The 14,737-nt window shown below is 35.8% G+C and overlaps 1 protein-coding gene across 1 annotated transcript in view; it reads right to left on the minus strand.

The window, feature by feature from the left end:
• Positions 1-11,458, minus strand: part of PZP (pregnancy-zone protein) — a 36,835-nt gene extending 25,377 nt beyond the window's left edge. Inside the window, exons 1-12 of the mRNA XM_015558722.1 lie at positions 11,241-11,458; positions 9,907-10,066; positions 9,718-9,770; positions 8,045-8,065; positions 7,598-7,766; positions 7,077-7,161; positions 5,412-5,523; positions 4,991-5,105; positions 4,513-4,622; positions 3,541-3,702; positions 2,226-2,453; positions 1,507-1,758 (exon numbers count right to left, since the gene is read on the minus strand). Coding sequence (XP_015414208.1) covers positions 1,507-1,758; positions 2,226-2,453; positions 3,541-3,702; positions 4,513-4,622; positions 4,991-5,105; positions 5,412-5,523; positions 7,077-7,161; positions 7,598-7,766; positions 8,045-8,065; positions 9,718-9,770; positions 9,907-10,066; positions 11,241-11,417 — 1,644 coding nt within the window. The 5' untranslated portion in view covers positions 11,418-11,458. The remainder of the gene's footprint in view (positions 1-1,506; positions 1,759-2,225; positions 2,454-3,540; positions 3,703-4,512; positions 4,623-4,990; positions 5,106-5,411; positions 5,524-7,076; positions 7,162-7,597; positions 7,767-8,044; positions 8,066-9,717; positions 9,771-9,906; positions 10,067-11,240) is intronic.
• Positions 11,459-14,737: the final 3,279 nt, after the last annotated feature.

A 14,737-nucleotide genomic window follows, 5' to 3' on the forward strand; every position in this document is an offset into this window, starting at 1 on the left:
AAAGAGGGAAATTTCAACCCTTGTATTTGCTATCTTGAGCTAACCATACAAGGTAAGAATAGATTGAAATATTATAAACATGGAACAAGAAGTTATGGTACATAACTTTCTCTTTTTTTTTTTGGCAGAGAAAGTTTTGGAGGGAAAAATAACCTCTTAGTAATGTTTTGGCAGAGGAAACTTTGGAAGAATAACCTTTTCATAATGTTTTGGCAGAGAAAGAAAGCTTTGGAAGGAAAGTAACCTTTTAGTAATGAAAATTGTGAAGGCTTCATTATTAAAAACCTGAATTCTGAATTTCAAACTGATTTTGAAATAGTTCTGAAATTCGTAATTTATATCCTGATATTAAAACACTATGCAAAATAGCATATAAAAAAGAATTATATAAGTAAGCTAAACTTAAGTAATTCAAAAGGTTGAATTAGACAAACTGTGAAACAAGTTTTTGGTTTTTTTCTTAATCTAACACAGTGAAGAGTTCTCAGTAGCTCTTTAGTGGAGAACAAATTGGCAATTAATAATGTAATTATGATGTGTGATTAAAACAGTTTTATTCTAAATATTTATGATTTAACTACTTATATAGAGAAATACTTTCAATTATTGCTTCAGTTACTTTCAATACATTTTTTGTGATGTGTTCATTAAGTAAATAATTAATGGAGTTTTCTTTATATTACTAGTCAGAGATTATTTCTTTCATGAATTATGCACAAATTAAAATATCAGAAAAAATTAGATAGTGCTTTTAGACACACCTCTTTCTCTAAGTGTGTTACATGTTTCATTGTTAAAATAAAGTAGAAAAACAGGCAACAAGATGGAGTGAAGGGGAACCTTGCAAGCAATAGGGTCCAGATTGCTGTATCGATCTCTACATAATATTGTGGAAAATGATATTCAAAACTTCAGCATTCTTTAATGTTTATTTCAAACAATTATTGAAAGTGCTGATTAATAGCTTATTTTAAATTAAACCTTCTTGAATATTGTTTTGGTATTAAAAACAGCCTGGTAAGGAAAGGAACCATAAAAGTAAAGAAAAATCATTGACTTGGAACAAATCCTAAGCATTGTTAAGTTTAGCACTGGGGTTGTGTGGAGTTTGGTGAAATACTTGCCTTTGTTTAGATTAATTACAGGAATGTTCATGGGTTCTTGTTTCAGTGATTTAAACCTTGATATAGATTTAATTAGAATAGAAAATAATACTGGTTTCCTTTCTCCTAACTTATTCATGAAGTGCACTCAAGTTCATGGGTGAAGTACTCAATTTCATGCCCGCAGCACAATATGCATCCTCATAAAGAGCCTAGCTCAGAGTCTGCACAAAAAATAACATCCCCCTCCATGATACTTAACTCTCTTCTTCTTTGCAATTCTAAAATTAAAGATGGTCAATGTACATTTGTTGGTAGGGTTAAAAATAGAAGAAAGTGCCCTAACTGGTTTGGCTCAGTGGATAGAGTGTTGGCCTGTTGAATGAAGGGTCCCAGGTTCGATTCCAGTCAAGGACATGTACCTTGGTCCGCAGGCCGAGGCTCTATCCACTGAGCCAAACCCACTAGGGCTTTTGTCCCCTTTCTTAGTGTAAAGGAATAATGGGAATGATTTCCCCATTTGTGAACTGTCACTGAGTAAGGGTGGATGTGCTGGCAAGGAAACGGGGAGACTGATTGGAAGATACTCACTGTCTCCTGGCTCTACAGGCAGAGCATGTGTTCCTGATCTGACGATGCCTCCCTTAGCCATGATCTGAAATGAAAAATCAGCAGAGAAAAGAACTTTGCTGACACTGTTTTCAACACCTTATTCTCCACATAACCTATTTTTTTTTTTAAATCAGTTTCAGAGAGGAAGGGAGAGGGAGAGAGAGATAGAAACATCAATGATGAGAGAGAATCATTAATCAGCTGCCTCCTGCATGTCCCCCTCTGGGGATTGAGCTTGCAATCCTGGCATGTGCTGTGACCAGGAATTGAACCATGACCTCCTGGTTCATAGGTCGATGCTCAACCACTGAGCCACACTGACTGGGCCACATAACTGACTTTAGATTGTTGAGTCTCTGCTAGAGAGAATCAACCTCCTGAAAATCAAGAATCAAGGGAACCTGGATGAGAAAGCAAGACAGTAGTGCACAAATATTTTTTACATTCCTGGCCCCATTCACCACTCTATCTACTGATAAACTCCAAATATATCTGTAGCCTTTCTCTTACCAGGTAATAGAAAACGAACTCCTTCAATTTTCCAGGGGCCGGTACCTTGAGTATATAGTGTGCCCTGATAGTCTGTGTTTGGTCACAGGGCAGGGTACCAACCACAGGCTCCAAGTCAATGAAACTTCCACTTAATGAGAAAACATGTCTTGCAGTGTGCTGAGCAGCCCGGTGTTCTTCTTCTAGAAACGCAATCCTATAACACATGTCACCTTTCTCATGGTAGGCCTGATAAAACAGAAGAACAAAGAATCAATATTGTCTTGAAGGTCTTCACTTTAGCTTCCCACCAAAATGAAGTTACAATTTTGTGTCTTCTACTCTCAAGTATATTTTGCATTTCTCTTGTTCTTGCTGACTGCCAACTAAACATATTGTCAATCTCTTAATTTGCACAGATTAAAAGAAAATAATCTACATATTTATCTCCTTTGTACTGATTCTGCCAACTCATTACTCATTTGACTCTTGTGCAGCTCAAAGCTAGGGGAACAATAATGGTCCAGTTAAAAAGCTAGAAATCTTTGATAAGAGTCTCTTTTAAATTGGTTTAACTAAAATCACATTATATATATTAACAAAATCTCTTATTACACAAGGGTCTCAAAATAAATAATCCTCAGAAAATTAGCATCTATGCCTCTTGTGATTATTGAGAGAGAGAGTGAGAGAGATCATTTGTTCCACTTTTTTTATGCATTCATTGATTGATTCTTGTATGTGCCCTGACTGGAGATTGAACCCACAACCTTGGTGTATCAGAATGATGCTCTAACCAACAGAGCTACCGAACCGGGGCTTTATAGATTTTTTTTTATCCTCTTTATTAGGCAATATATAAATATGTGTGTGTGTATGTGGGAGGTTCTGATCATTTTAAAAATATCTAAGTAGACATGGAAAAACAAATTACATGAATCCCCCATTGAAGAACTGATATTGTTGAGGAAAAAAAATCCAATGAGATATTTAGAAAATACATAAATTTTAAGAACAATTTAAAAATTTTTATTTTATTGTTGACAGTATTATAGATATCTCCCATCCCTCCCTTCTCTTACCCCTTCCTTAAAAATAATTCTCAGGGACTTGAACAATATCTTTTCTAATGTCTTTATTATTTCCAATTACATTTTTATATACCCAAGTTTTTTCCCAAATTGCACAGCTTCTTATTTCTCTCTCTTAAATACAGCCTGTGTCCTTCTTCACTTCTGAATAAATGACTGTTTTACCAAGGTTCTCTTTGTTCTCAGGTTTCTTTTCTTTCATACTTACTGTAATGAAAAGGTGGTTTCTTTTCTTTCATACTTACTGTAATAAAAAGGTGGTTAGTCAACATACTGGTTGTATCGATTGAAAACTGTGCAAGACCCTGCTCATTGGTAGTTGCATTGAAAAGATAATTGGCTTCAAATGCGGAGATGAAAACAAGTTTATTGGGAATGGGCACATTTTTTCCATCTACCAGGAGCACCTACAGAAGAAAAGTAATTGTTAAGTTATGTGGAGAATACTGAGAGAAGGTAGAACTCATGGGAACAGACTGCTTTGCTCCCGTGACTTAAAAACAAAAACCAAAGAATAAGAAACAACTCTGTCATACTGATTACAAAACTGTTTCTTTGCATTTGGATCCTCATCTTAATTTTCATTTTCTGAAACAAATCTGCACAAGAATGTGTGGGGTTTTTTTTTTAAGAAAAATTCAGTAAGTATAAAGCTGCTAAAATTAATTGTAAATCTGAATAAAATCAACATTATTTATTTATTGTATTATCTTAAAGTATGTACCCGAAATATGAAAATCATACAATAATAATAATCATAAACTGCACACTATTATAATTCCAATATTTAAAAATAAAATAATTTATTCACTTATTTTAAACAGAACAAGAAATTGACACCATAAATTGAGAGTCATTTGTGAGAAACTGTTTTAAAATTCTGATGCTGGATGGATAATGGCAGAAATATATTTATTTATTGTAAAATGGGTGGGATAAGGGGCTTGATGTAATAACTAACTTATATCACATTAAACATCTTTATTAGTTACATACTCAAAAAAGAAACAGTACCTCTGATTCTCTTAATACTGTAGTGTATGTTCATGTATTTTATCAGTGATATTACAAAGGAAACTATCTACTTTGGTTTTGTTCAATGACTTGGGTCATATTAATTATTTGCTAATACTAACTAGGTTTGGATTACATCAGTGTGTCCTTGACCTAAGAACAACTGGACACTTCATTTACCTCTAAATTGCAATACACTCTACCTGACCAAAGAAGGGTATTCCTCTTCGAAAGTGTGAATCCACTTTCACAAACTCGACTCTGGTTGCAATGTTTGTGATTTTACTGGTCCCACTTCCAGTGAACTCTAGGTCTGAAAAATATAGGTAGGAAAGAGTAACTATTCTTGGAAGTTACTTTGGCTCTAAAATTTATTTCCACCCTAGCTGGTTTGGCTCAGTGGATAGAGCGTCGGCTTGTGAACTGAAAGGTCCCAGGTTCAATTCCAGTCAAGGGCACGTGCCCAGGTTGTGGATTCGACCCCTAGTAGGGGGCATGCAAGAGGTAGCCGATCAATGATTCTCTTTCATCGTTGATGTTTCTAGCTCTCTCTCCCTCTCTGAAATCAATAAAAATATATTTAAAAAATTCATTTCCTACATTTGTTATGACTTTTATTTTGTTACGGGACACAAATCAATATTTATTGCTTTACCTCCCAAATTAAGTTAATACTCAAACCTGTTCCCTCTTCTCTAATCGTGGCTTCCACTCTAAGTTCCATTTCATAACCCGCATTCTTAAGTTGGAGCGAGTTTGTGTTTACTTGTTGGGTGATGCAGCCATTGCTGTTAAGCTGCGAATACAAAAATTGATAAATGTCACACAGATTCAGACCAATAGTCACTAAATCTACTATTTCCTTTCTGGTATCAAGAATTTTTTGGGTTAAACATATTAATCAACCTTTAGGAATTTAATATTCATATTTGATTTACAATCTATGATTGATCATCAAAATGAGAATTTTGGTGACTATTAATAGGGATTTCATCTTTGGTGGTGAATATTTGAAGATCAGCTTATTCTGATGCCCATTAGTGAAATGGGGTAGCTCAATGGTTATCAACAATAGTACACAGAGAGAACACTGCATACTAACCTGGTGACTGAATTCCTCACAGAACTCTTTCTTTGGACAATAAAAAGAATCAAATAATTTTCGGCACATGCGCACGGTTGCACGTCCTGGCACAGGTTTCCCATAGGTGTATCTGTCACATAAGACATAAATCAGGAACTGAAGAAAGGTATCTACATTTTCACTAACAGCCCAGCACAGAGTAATTATTTTCTAATAACAACTTTATTATTTTAGACTCATATCACGTAGGAACATGTCTGGAAAATGTCTCTATAAAGATATTGCCCAGTAAGGCATTTGAAACTTTACTTCAATGCACATCCAAATTGCCTTGGGATAATTTTATGTTTTCATTTTTATTATTCTTTTTATTTTGTCATAAAATCAAATCTTGCTCTTTATAACAAATTTAAAAAATCTGTGATGAAGAGAATAAAATAAGTAATAAGCAAACATAACACACACAGAGATAGATAGATGATAGATAGATGATAGATAGAGAGATAAGAGAGACAGAAAGTCTAAAAAAACCAATCATGGGGCATATAAAGTTTTTTATGTGTCCACTCTATACTTAATTATTCCTCTATATTTTAAATACAAATGGAATAATTGATGTTTTTTTTAGGGGGTCACCAGTTTTGCTTTTCTATTTCCAAATGCCTACAATATAACTTCAAGTAAAAAATATAATCAGAGCAACCACTATGAAAAACTGTATGAAAATTCCTCAAAAAATTATAAATGGAGAGAGATTATTTCAGTGTTTAAAAATTTGTTCCTTTACTGCACCAAGAGGATCTATGCAAAGCACTCAAAATATGCTCTTAAAACTGGCCAAAGGAGAGAGCAAATTAATTAATCAATGTACCATGAAGGACCAATAAGGCAAATGCAACAAGTGGGACATTTATAGGCCAATTGACCTATTGCTTTCCATAAGCTAACACCATGGGACAAAAGGAGGGTCTAGATTTTTAAAACTTTGAGCTATTTATAGATTTCCCATGGCTTGTTTAAAAATATTAGGAAAAAAACTGTAGGGGGGAGGAATCAATGAAACAAAATTGGCAAAATTTTATAGTGCTTATAATAGGTGACGGTCACAAGTGGTTATATTTTACTATTCTGATAACTTTTATATTCAATCAAAAATTTTCATGGTAGAGAGTTGGTTAAAAAAAAAGAAAGTACACATGAGCCATAATAACTAAAAGCAATGAATAAAGACATTTTTAGGAAAATCTGAGAATTTTTAGGAAAATCAAGGATACTTGAGTGTAAACTCAAAATTAGTATTGAATAATCACTTTATTTTATTAAATGTGACAATGTCATCATTATTGCATAGAAAAATGTCACTAATTTTTAAAGGTCTATACTGTTGTAGCTGTGTGAAAATGTCATGATTTCTGTAATTTATCCTGAAATGTTAAAGAAAAAAATCAGCAAACATGTTTATTATTTATCAAATCATGTATGTGTCTACATTCCTTGGTGCATTTGAGAAATTTCTACACTCTTTGGTGCATTTGAAATATTTAATAATATAAATAAAAAGAGGTCACTGAGATAAACTTTTAAAAGTGCCAAGTAAAATTAATTTATAATTGTGTACTAGCTAAATAGTCACTCAAAATTGAGGCAAAATATGAAATTTTAGACAAAAACAATTTAACTCACATTCCACATACTGATATGTCCACTTTTTCATCCAGGATACTGATTATCTTTGGGACTTGAACTTTGACCTCAAACTTGGGAACCACTGTTGATAGAGATAAATAGAAAGAGGGGAGTTGGTAAATAATTAATAGAAATACAAATATTTTCATGCCTATAATTTTTTCCACAAAAATAACCTGAAAAGTTACGTTCATTTTTCCATCTATCAACTTCAAGATGATTAGGTTTAATAATTCATGCAAAAATCTGACTTTGTGACCACAACAGATCTCAGTGATGTTAACAAATGATGATGTTCCACTGAATTAAACATTTTGATACTTGATAAAGTATAACTTGCTACTATAAATCACCACGCTCTTATAAACTTTTGTGTTCACAGAATAATGATGGCCTTAGAAAAAGATATAGCCTACTCTACTCCAAGTTTAATATACCTGTGGGAAAATAAAAAAGTCTAAGTGAATTCACACTATGAACCAAACAGTTATGATCCTTTCATTTTTCATAATCCATACCAAATTCCTCCACGGTGAAGGGGTGCTGTATATTTCCGCCTGATTCCTTCTCTACCACCACCTTGTAGGAGCCCTGAATCAGCTCTGATGAGAGGGGAAACTCTAACTGTTTGAGGCCACTTTCTAACTTGAGATTCTGCCATTGTCCAATTCGATTCCTTTTTGGGTTCTAGAAGTAAGAAAGGAGCATGGGAATAATTATTTAGTCATGATAGCCCTTGACAAAACACATGACTTTCAGGGTAGTAATTGGCATTGCCTTCAGGAAAGACAAACACAGAAGAAAGGTGAACCACAATAAACCTGACATCTGAGAATAGGAAAATTTATATCTGAAAGGTTTTTTGTTTTTTTTTTAACAACAGTTCATCTGTCTGGAATAGTATCAGAATTTCCTCTTCCTTAAATGCACTGACTTCCTTATAAGATATTATTTCTGATGCTTACCTCAAGGTATACCAGTGGAATCTATATGAAAAAATGAAAGAAGAGACGTGATTAGAATTTCACCAAGGCTATGATTTCAGATTTATGATTAAACAGCTTACTAAGGAAAAAGAATGTTTGTAGTAAGATATATCAAAATTTAACTAGAAACATAAAAGAAGTGGAATTGCTTAGAAAAATCAGTAAATAGTTCTAAGAAAAGCATAACATATTTTTACAAAAATCATCCCTTGCAGACCTGGTCCCCCCCTATTGCTCTTCCCTGCTGGCCATCTTGTGTGTTTGAGTGATGGTCAATTAGCATATCTGGCCATGACTAATTAGCATATCTGGTCATGACTAATTAGCATATCTGGGTTAATTAGCATACCCAGATATGTTAATTAATATTATTCACCAATATTATTTAGGCACTAAAATCCTCCTAGTGAAGACTATGACTATATTATTTACTTACATAAATTAAAAATTGATGTTAATAAAGTTACATGTCATTATGATTTAGACTTAACAGGAAGAAAATTCCCAGAATTATTTTTAAAATAAACCAAGAATACTTCTTTTAATTTCAAGATTGTCTAATATTTACCTTTTAAAAATAGCCTTGTTTCTTTGCCTTCATATTGAAAGCTACTTGAAGGAAGGGACACACAATGAACAGAAATGAAGACTTTATATATAATGAATAGTATATGATGCACGAATAAAAATTATAAAATATGTTATCATATATAATAAAATTATATATTTCACTAGTGACCCAGTGCACAGATTTATGCACATGAAAGGAAATTAATTAGAAGGTGGCCAGCAGGGCGGGACTGGGCAAGACAGGCTGGACATGGCCTGGAGCCAATCTCCCAAGGTCCCTCAAAAGCTGGCCACAACTGGGGTAGTGTCATGGCTTGAAAGGTGTCTGTGGAGTGAGCAGGGTCCCTCTGGTAGGTGGGGTCCCCTGGCCTGGCCTGTGGGAATCAGGCTGAAACCTTGAGGGGTCCCGGAGTGCAAGAGGGCACTCTGCAAAGTTGCTGTCGTAAAGGGTGTGGAATGCAAATGCAAGTGTAAAGTAAACCAGATTCGGGCTGACAGAGCCCCAGCAACAACATGACCCATGGCCGAAGGTGGAATCGGACTCCCTCCTCTCTGGTTTTGAGGTGCATCACCCAAGAACCGCCCCTGCCAAGTCACTGTAGCTCAGCAGCTCCTATGTTGAGCGTCTGCCCCCTGGTGGTCAGTGCATGTCATAGCAACTGGTTGGATGGAGGGAAGGACACTTAACATTTTAGCCATATATATATATAGTATACATATATTCAGAAGAAGTGAAACTCTTTGGTGCTTTAATTATGAATTCCTTCAGAGTATGGGTATGGGTAATACATAACTTTTTATTGTACCTGTTCATTATACTTAACGTCGTGTTTTGAGAACAATGAATGTAGCTGACTATTTCCAGACTGGTTTATTACTGTTGTAGGAGAAAGAGCTTTCTCATCTCTTACTCCTCAATTATGCCTTGTATAAGACTCTAGATTTGTAGTAAAGCTGGAATCTAGGTTCCAACAGGAATAGCTTTCACTTCACTTTTCCTGGACCTTCCCATCCCACCTTGGGTGAGTGCTCTCATCCCACCAACCACCACCCACCCAAACTAGAGATATTGAGATAATTACCAGTTCATTTAGGGGGTGAAAATTTTCATCCACAGAGACAATGCGGAATTTTACTGAAAAAGAAATTTTCTGGTAAGTCTCAGACACGATAAAGCCAGTAATTTAGGTAATAACACAGAAGACTAAGAGATCAAGATAATGGTGACTTTGTCAGGAAACCTGCTGAGGAGGTGGAATTTCCCTACTTACCTGTCTGTCCTGGTTTATAGATGGGTTTGTCTGTCTGGACAAAGACGAGACTTTGATCGTTCTTTACCAGCACTCTGCTCTTCTTCCTGAAGTCTTGTGTTTGTCCCTTTATGTGGACAGTGAAGAAAGCCACCTCTGAAGAGGATGAGATTCTTGGGATCTAAAGAACAAAGATACCACTGAGGAACAGCACAGTCTTCTCCCTCTGACTCCTTCAACCATTGCTATTTTCTGTCTCTCATTCAGCTTCATAAAGGGTGCGGTAAGTATGAATATTTCTCCAGGTATAAGAGTGAAGATATTAATATAAAATATAGGGGAACTATATCAGTAAGAACAGCCATCAGTGGGACCCAAGTTCCCATATAGCTCATCTGGAACTCTATTTGTTACACTACTCTTTTTAACAGAGTATATGTTTTCTGAAGGAATGGAGAGAAGCATCTCTGAAAAAGTATGGGAGATTATAGGAGCTAAGTATTCCAAGTTAAGCATCCTCACAGAGGTACTGGATTTATTCTTGGAGTACTTTGAACCATTTACATATTCCAAGGACAAAGACACGTAATATCCCACTGCGAGAGAAAAAATCTGCTGCATGCTGTCCTTCTATGAGGTATTTGTACAATCTGTTTCTAGGCATTGTCCAACTCTGGCCTGAAAGAGATGGTTATATAACAAAGCTAGAAAGAACCTATAAATCATACAATTTCTGTGGCTAATACATTTATTTTTTACTAGAGGCCCAGTGCACGAAATTTGTGCAGGGGGCGGGGGGTTTGTCCCTCAGCCTGGCCTGTACCTTCTCCAATCTGGGATCCCTCTTGCAATCCAGGACCACTGGCTTCTAACCACCCACCTGCCTGCCTGCCTAATGCCTCCAACTGTCCTCCCCTGCTGGCCTGGTCACCCCCAACTGCCCTCCCCTGGTTGCCCCCAATGGCCCTCTCCTGCTGGCCTGGTCACCCATAACCCCCTGCCATCCTGATCTTGCCCTTAATTGTCTCTGCCTCGGCCCCCACCACCATGGCTTTGTCTGGAAGGAAGCTGGACGTCTGGAAGATGGCTAATTGACCTGGTCTAATTAGCATATTACCCTTTTATTAGTATAGATTTTTTAGGAAGTACATTGAACTTTGGCAAGTAGAAAAATATTTCCCCCTTACCCTGGTGAAAAAATTCATGCTTTGTTCCTCAATAGCTAAAAATTCATTGCCTTGGTTCTTTCTGAAATCCTCACTAACATTTGAAAGTCATTCTTTGGGATTGAACACTCATTCTCCATTACCATGGAGATATAATGTATCAAATAGGGACGGGCAGCTGGTACTCACCGTGAAGGAGACACAGCGGAATAAGTCCTTCTCTGCCACCAGGTCAGGGAAGAGTCTCCTGTTCTCCCTGGGAGACTCCAAAGAAGCACTTACAGTCACTGTCTCATTCAGGTGGCTCAGAAGGAGGCAGCCTTTCTCAGGGGTCCCGGTGTGGAGCAGAGAGGGGACCAGCACCATATACTGTCTGGGAAGGGAAGAAGGCTAAATCAGAGAAAAACCAGAGGACAGCAAGTATTTTCAACCATCATTGTGTTTTCCATAACAATATGTACTTATTGCTACAATCAGTTCTATACTGTCTCCTCCATCTTATTTGCATAAGAATGATACCTTTTACTCATTAGTAGTGCCTCATAAGTTGACTTTGAAGGTATTTCAATTTTATAGGCATTCTTTGTTTTAAAGAGCCTTAATATATAAATTCTTGAATATAGACTCATAAAAGTACACATATATAATAAATTGTGGGTGATTACTCACTTTATAAAACAGTTTACATTAAAATTTGTCTAAGTAAACATCACTTGTGCATGAACACCATGACTGAATTTACACAAATTCAACTGAAAGAACTTCAGGGAACATATATCTATTACATAAATAATACATAAAAATGTAACTCCTCAAAATTTTAATGATGCCATGCTTGTAGGTTTAAGTCATTTACTTATAGAGTACCATTGAAATTAAGAAAAACAGAATGATTTTTATATTGTTTTATTGCCCTTTCCCTTCTACCACCAACATGAGCATTTATCCTTAAAAAAATACCACGGGCATTTGACATAGGAAACACAATTTTATTACTTTACAAAGTCAATAGGTGGGAGACTGGGAATAGGTAATAATACAGACAGATTAGTTGTTGAATCTGGAGGTCAATTGAAGTCTCCACGTGGTCTGCTCCCGAGGAGCAATCTTTCTGTATATGTTTTAAATTCTTTCTTGGAAAATTTATGTGCCACACATCTTTAGAGCCATTCTTAAATCATTAAAATCTATCTCAAATTACTTATTGCATAAGTGCTAATGTTTTGTTATAAAGCAGAGAGGCTCAAAGCAGTTAAATAAACTACCCAGGGTCATTCAGACGGTACCTCTCAGCTAATCCCTTTCTTGCATTTGGATGTCTTTGATCTACTGAACATTTGCTTTTTTAAAGATGCAATAGCCTTAAAAAAAAAAAAAAAGATGTAATAGCCTTCCACCAGGCTTACTGCATCAGTAGCATCAAAAACAACCATATGGGAGCAGGCAGTGGCAGTGGCCATTTGTACACATCTTTCTCCTATTCTAAATTGTGTCTTGTGAGCTCTTTCTATCCAATTCAAAAGAACGAATTAGGGGCAAACGTCTAGGCCAAGCATGTGAAACTCACACGCTAACATGGGCCAAATAAACAAGGATTAAGTTTATGTGGGCCACAAAAAAACAAAAGCTTCAATTTTCATAGAAACGTAGGTTTATTTCAATAGAGAGAGAGAAATGGTGCGCCTGCGCATTGGGTAAGGGAAATGAATGCAACACGATTATAGTAATCAGTCATTAGCGAACGTTGTAGTTCGTTATTAAAATTATGTATAACAGGATATTGTAAAAATTAAGTTATGAAATTTTTATTAAAATGTTTTTTACATACTGTTATATTGGCTGGTCTGTAAAAATATTCATTGTGGGCCAGTTTGACATGCTTGTTCTAGGCTGATCAGCTTGACATATTTCTCTGAAAATTTTATTATTTACCCCAAACTTCTAGTTAAATTCATCATTTGTTAGCAACTCCAGACTATGGTTAGGAAGCAGAAGATAACAAATTTTATCTGAGTGACCCATATATTGGTCTATTACCTTATCTCCTCCTTCTCCCCAAATTGAATTGTAATATTATTCTCTGGACTCTGCTTACAGAAAAGACTTGAAGACTAAAGTCATGCCTACTATAATCCATCATTTCCAAAGGCTTTACTTTCTCTCTATATTTTAAAAACACTTTATTGAGGTATGATTGACACACAAAAAGCTGAACATATTTAGTACGTACTATTTCATTAGTATGTAGTTAGGTATATAACTGTGAAGTCATCAGAACAATCTTTGCTATAAACATATACATCATTTCCAAACGTTTCCCTCCTCTTCAATTATTATTATTATTGTTATTATTATTATAATGGGAACACAACATAAGATCTACTTTCTTAGCAAGTTTCAGGTATGCAGTACAGTATTAATTATAGGCTCTATAAAAAATTATCATTTTTTACCCACATCTACTTTTTCTTCCTAGTTTTTTGATATTAATAGAAAAGACATCAACAGTCTATTATAATTTTATTCCATATACTACTTTTATCTTTAGCCAAATTGAGATCACAATTTAAAAAATTCATTCCATACATATTTGATATTTCAAGCAACTATTTCACAAAAGTTTGGTTAGCATTCCTTCAACAAATACTGAAATTGGAACCCATCAAGGTTGAGTAATTTCCCCGATATTTCACTCGTACTGAGCAAATAAAACATTGTAATGTATTACTTAATCATGAATGTTTGCATTTTAAATATTTGCCTTGGTAGGGGTGATTAAATTTTGCACATATTCAACTGCTGACTTCATTTTTTAGTGTCCCCACGCCCCTACCTTCTTCCACCTCCACCTCCCTGCCCCCGCCATCACCACACTGTTGTCCATGTCCATTTGTTCTTTTAACCTTATCTTTTTCATCTTCCTCTGTAACCTCTATCTCTCTAGGCAATAGCTCTTATTTATCACATCTAGGGCTAATGAGGGATGGTTAAGGTGAACTTCGCTATAGAGTGAGGAGAAAATACCTCTTCTGTTATGACAACTAGGCCATGAAGCTTGTTCTTTGTTAAATAGTGGGAAAGATATAAAGTAATGGTTTTCAATGGGCAGAATAGTTCTCTGTTGAGTTGGACTGAAAACACAGATTGCTTAACATTTCTACCCCAATAAATGCCACTTGCTTCTTCTATTATACTGTACTCAGAAAACAGAACAGCCCTCACATATTTCCAAAAGCTTTCTGATTGGAATACAATAATGCAATGCATGACGGTACCATCCACAGTTTTGTAAATGAGGTAGAAGAATAATGAGAAATACACCCCTACTGGTTACTGGGAAATTATGCATTGAAGAAGCCTGAAGAAGGTAGGAACTTGAGTTCGTCAGAGTTCTGATTTTTTACTTCTGTACATTGGCCTGGAGAGGATCAACTGTCTTAAGTGGGTAAGAGTAACACTCAGGGAGGAAGATCCCTTCATCTCTCTTCCCATTTGGTGCTCTGGAGGCTGCTCTGTACCAGTCTGGGATGTAGCTACATCAGAGTTATCTAGGAGTACAGTGTGGGTGCTGGGGTCCCCAAAGGTGTGGACGGAGTTGGCGAAGAAGGAATGACATGGAGACAGCGTTCAGTTGATCAGCAGCCTTGCCAGGATCTCTAGCCACAATCTCCAGCCAAGTTCTGTGT

This window comes from Myotis davidii, unplaced genomic scaffold (genome assembly GCF_000327345.1).
Source record: "Myotis davidii unplaced genomic scaffold, ASM32734v1 scaffold1430, whole genome shotgun sequence".
In the NCBI taxonomy this organism is placed as follows: domain Eukaryota; kingdom Metazoa; phylum Chordata; class Mammalia; order Chiroptera; family Vespertilionidae; genus Myotis; species Myotis davidii.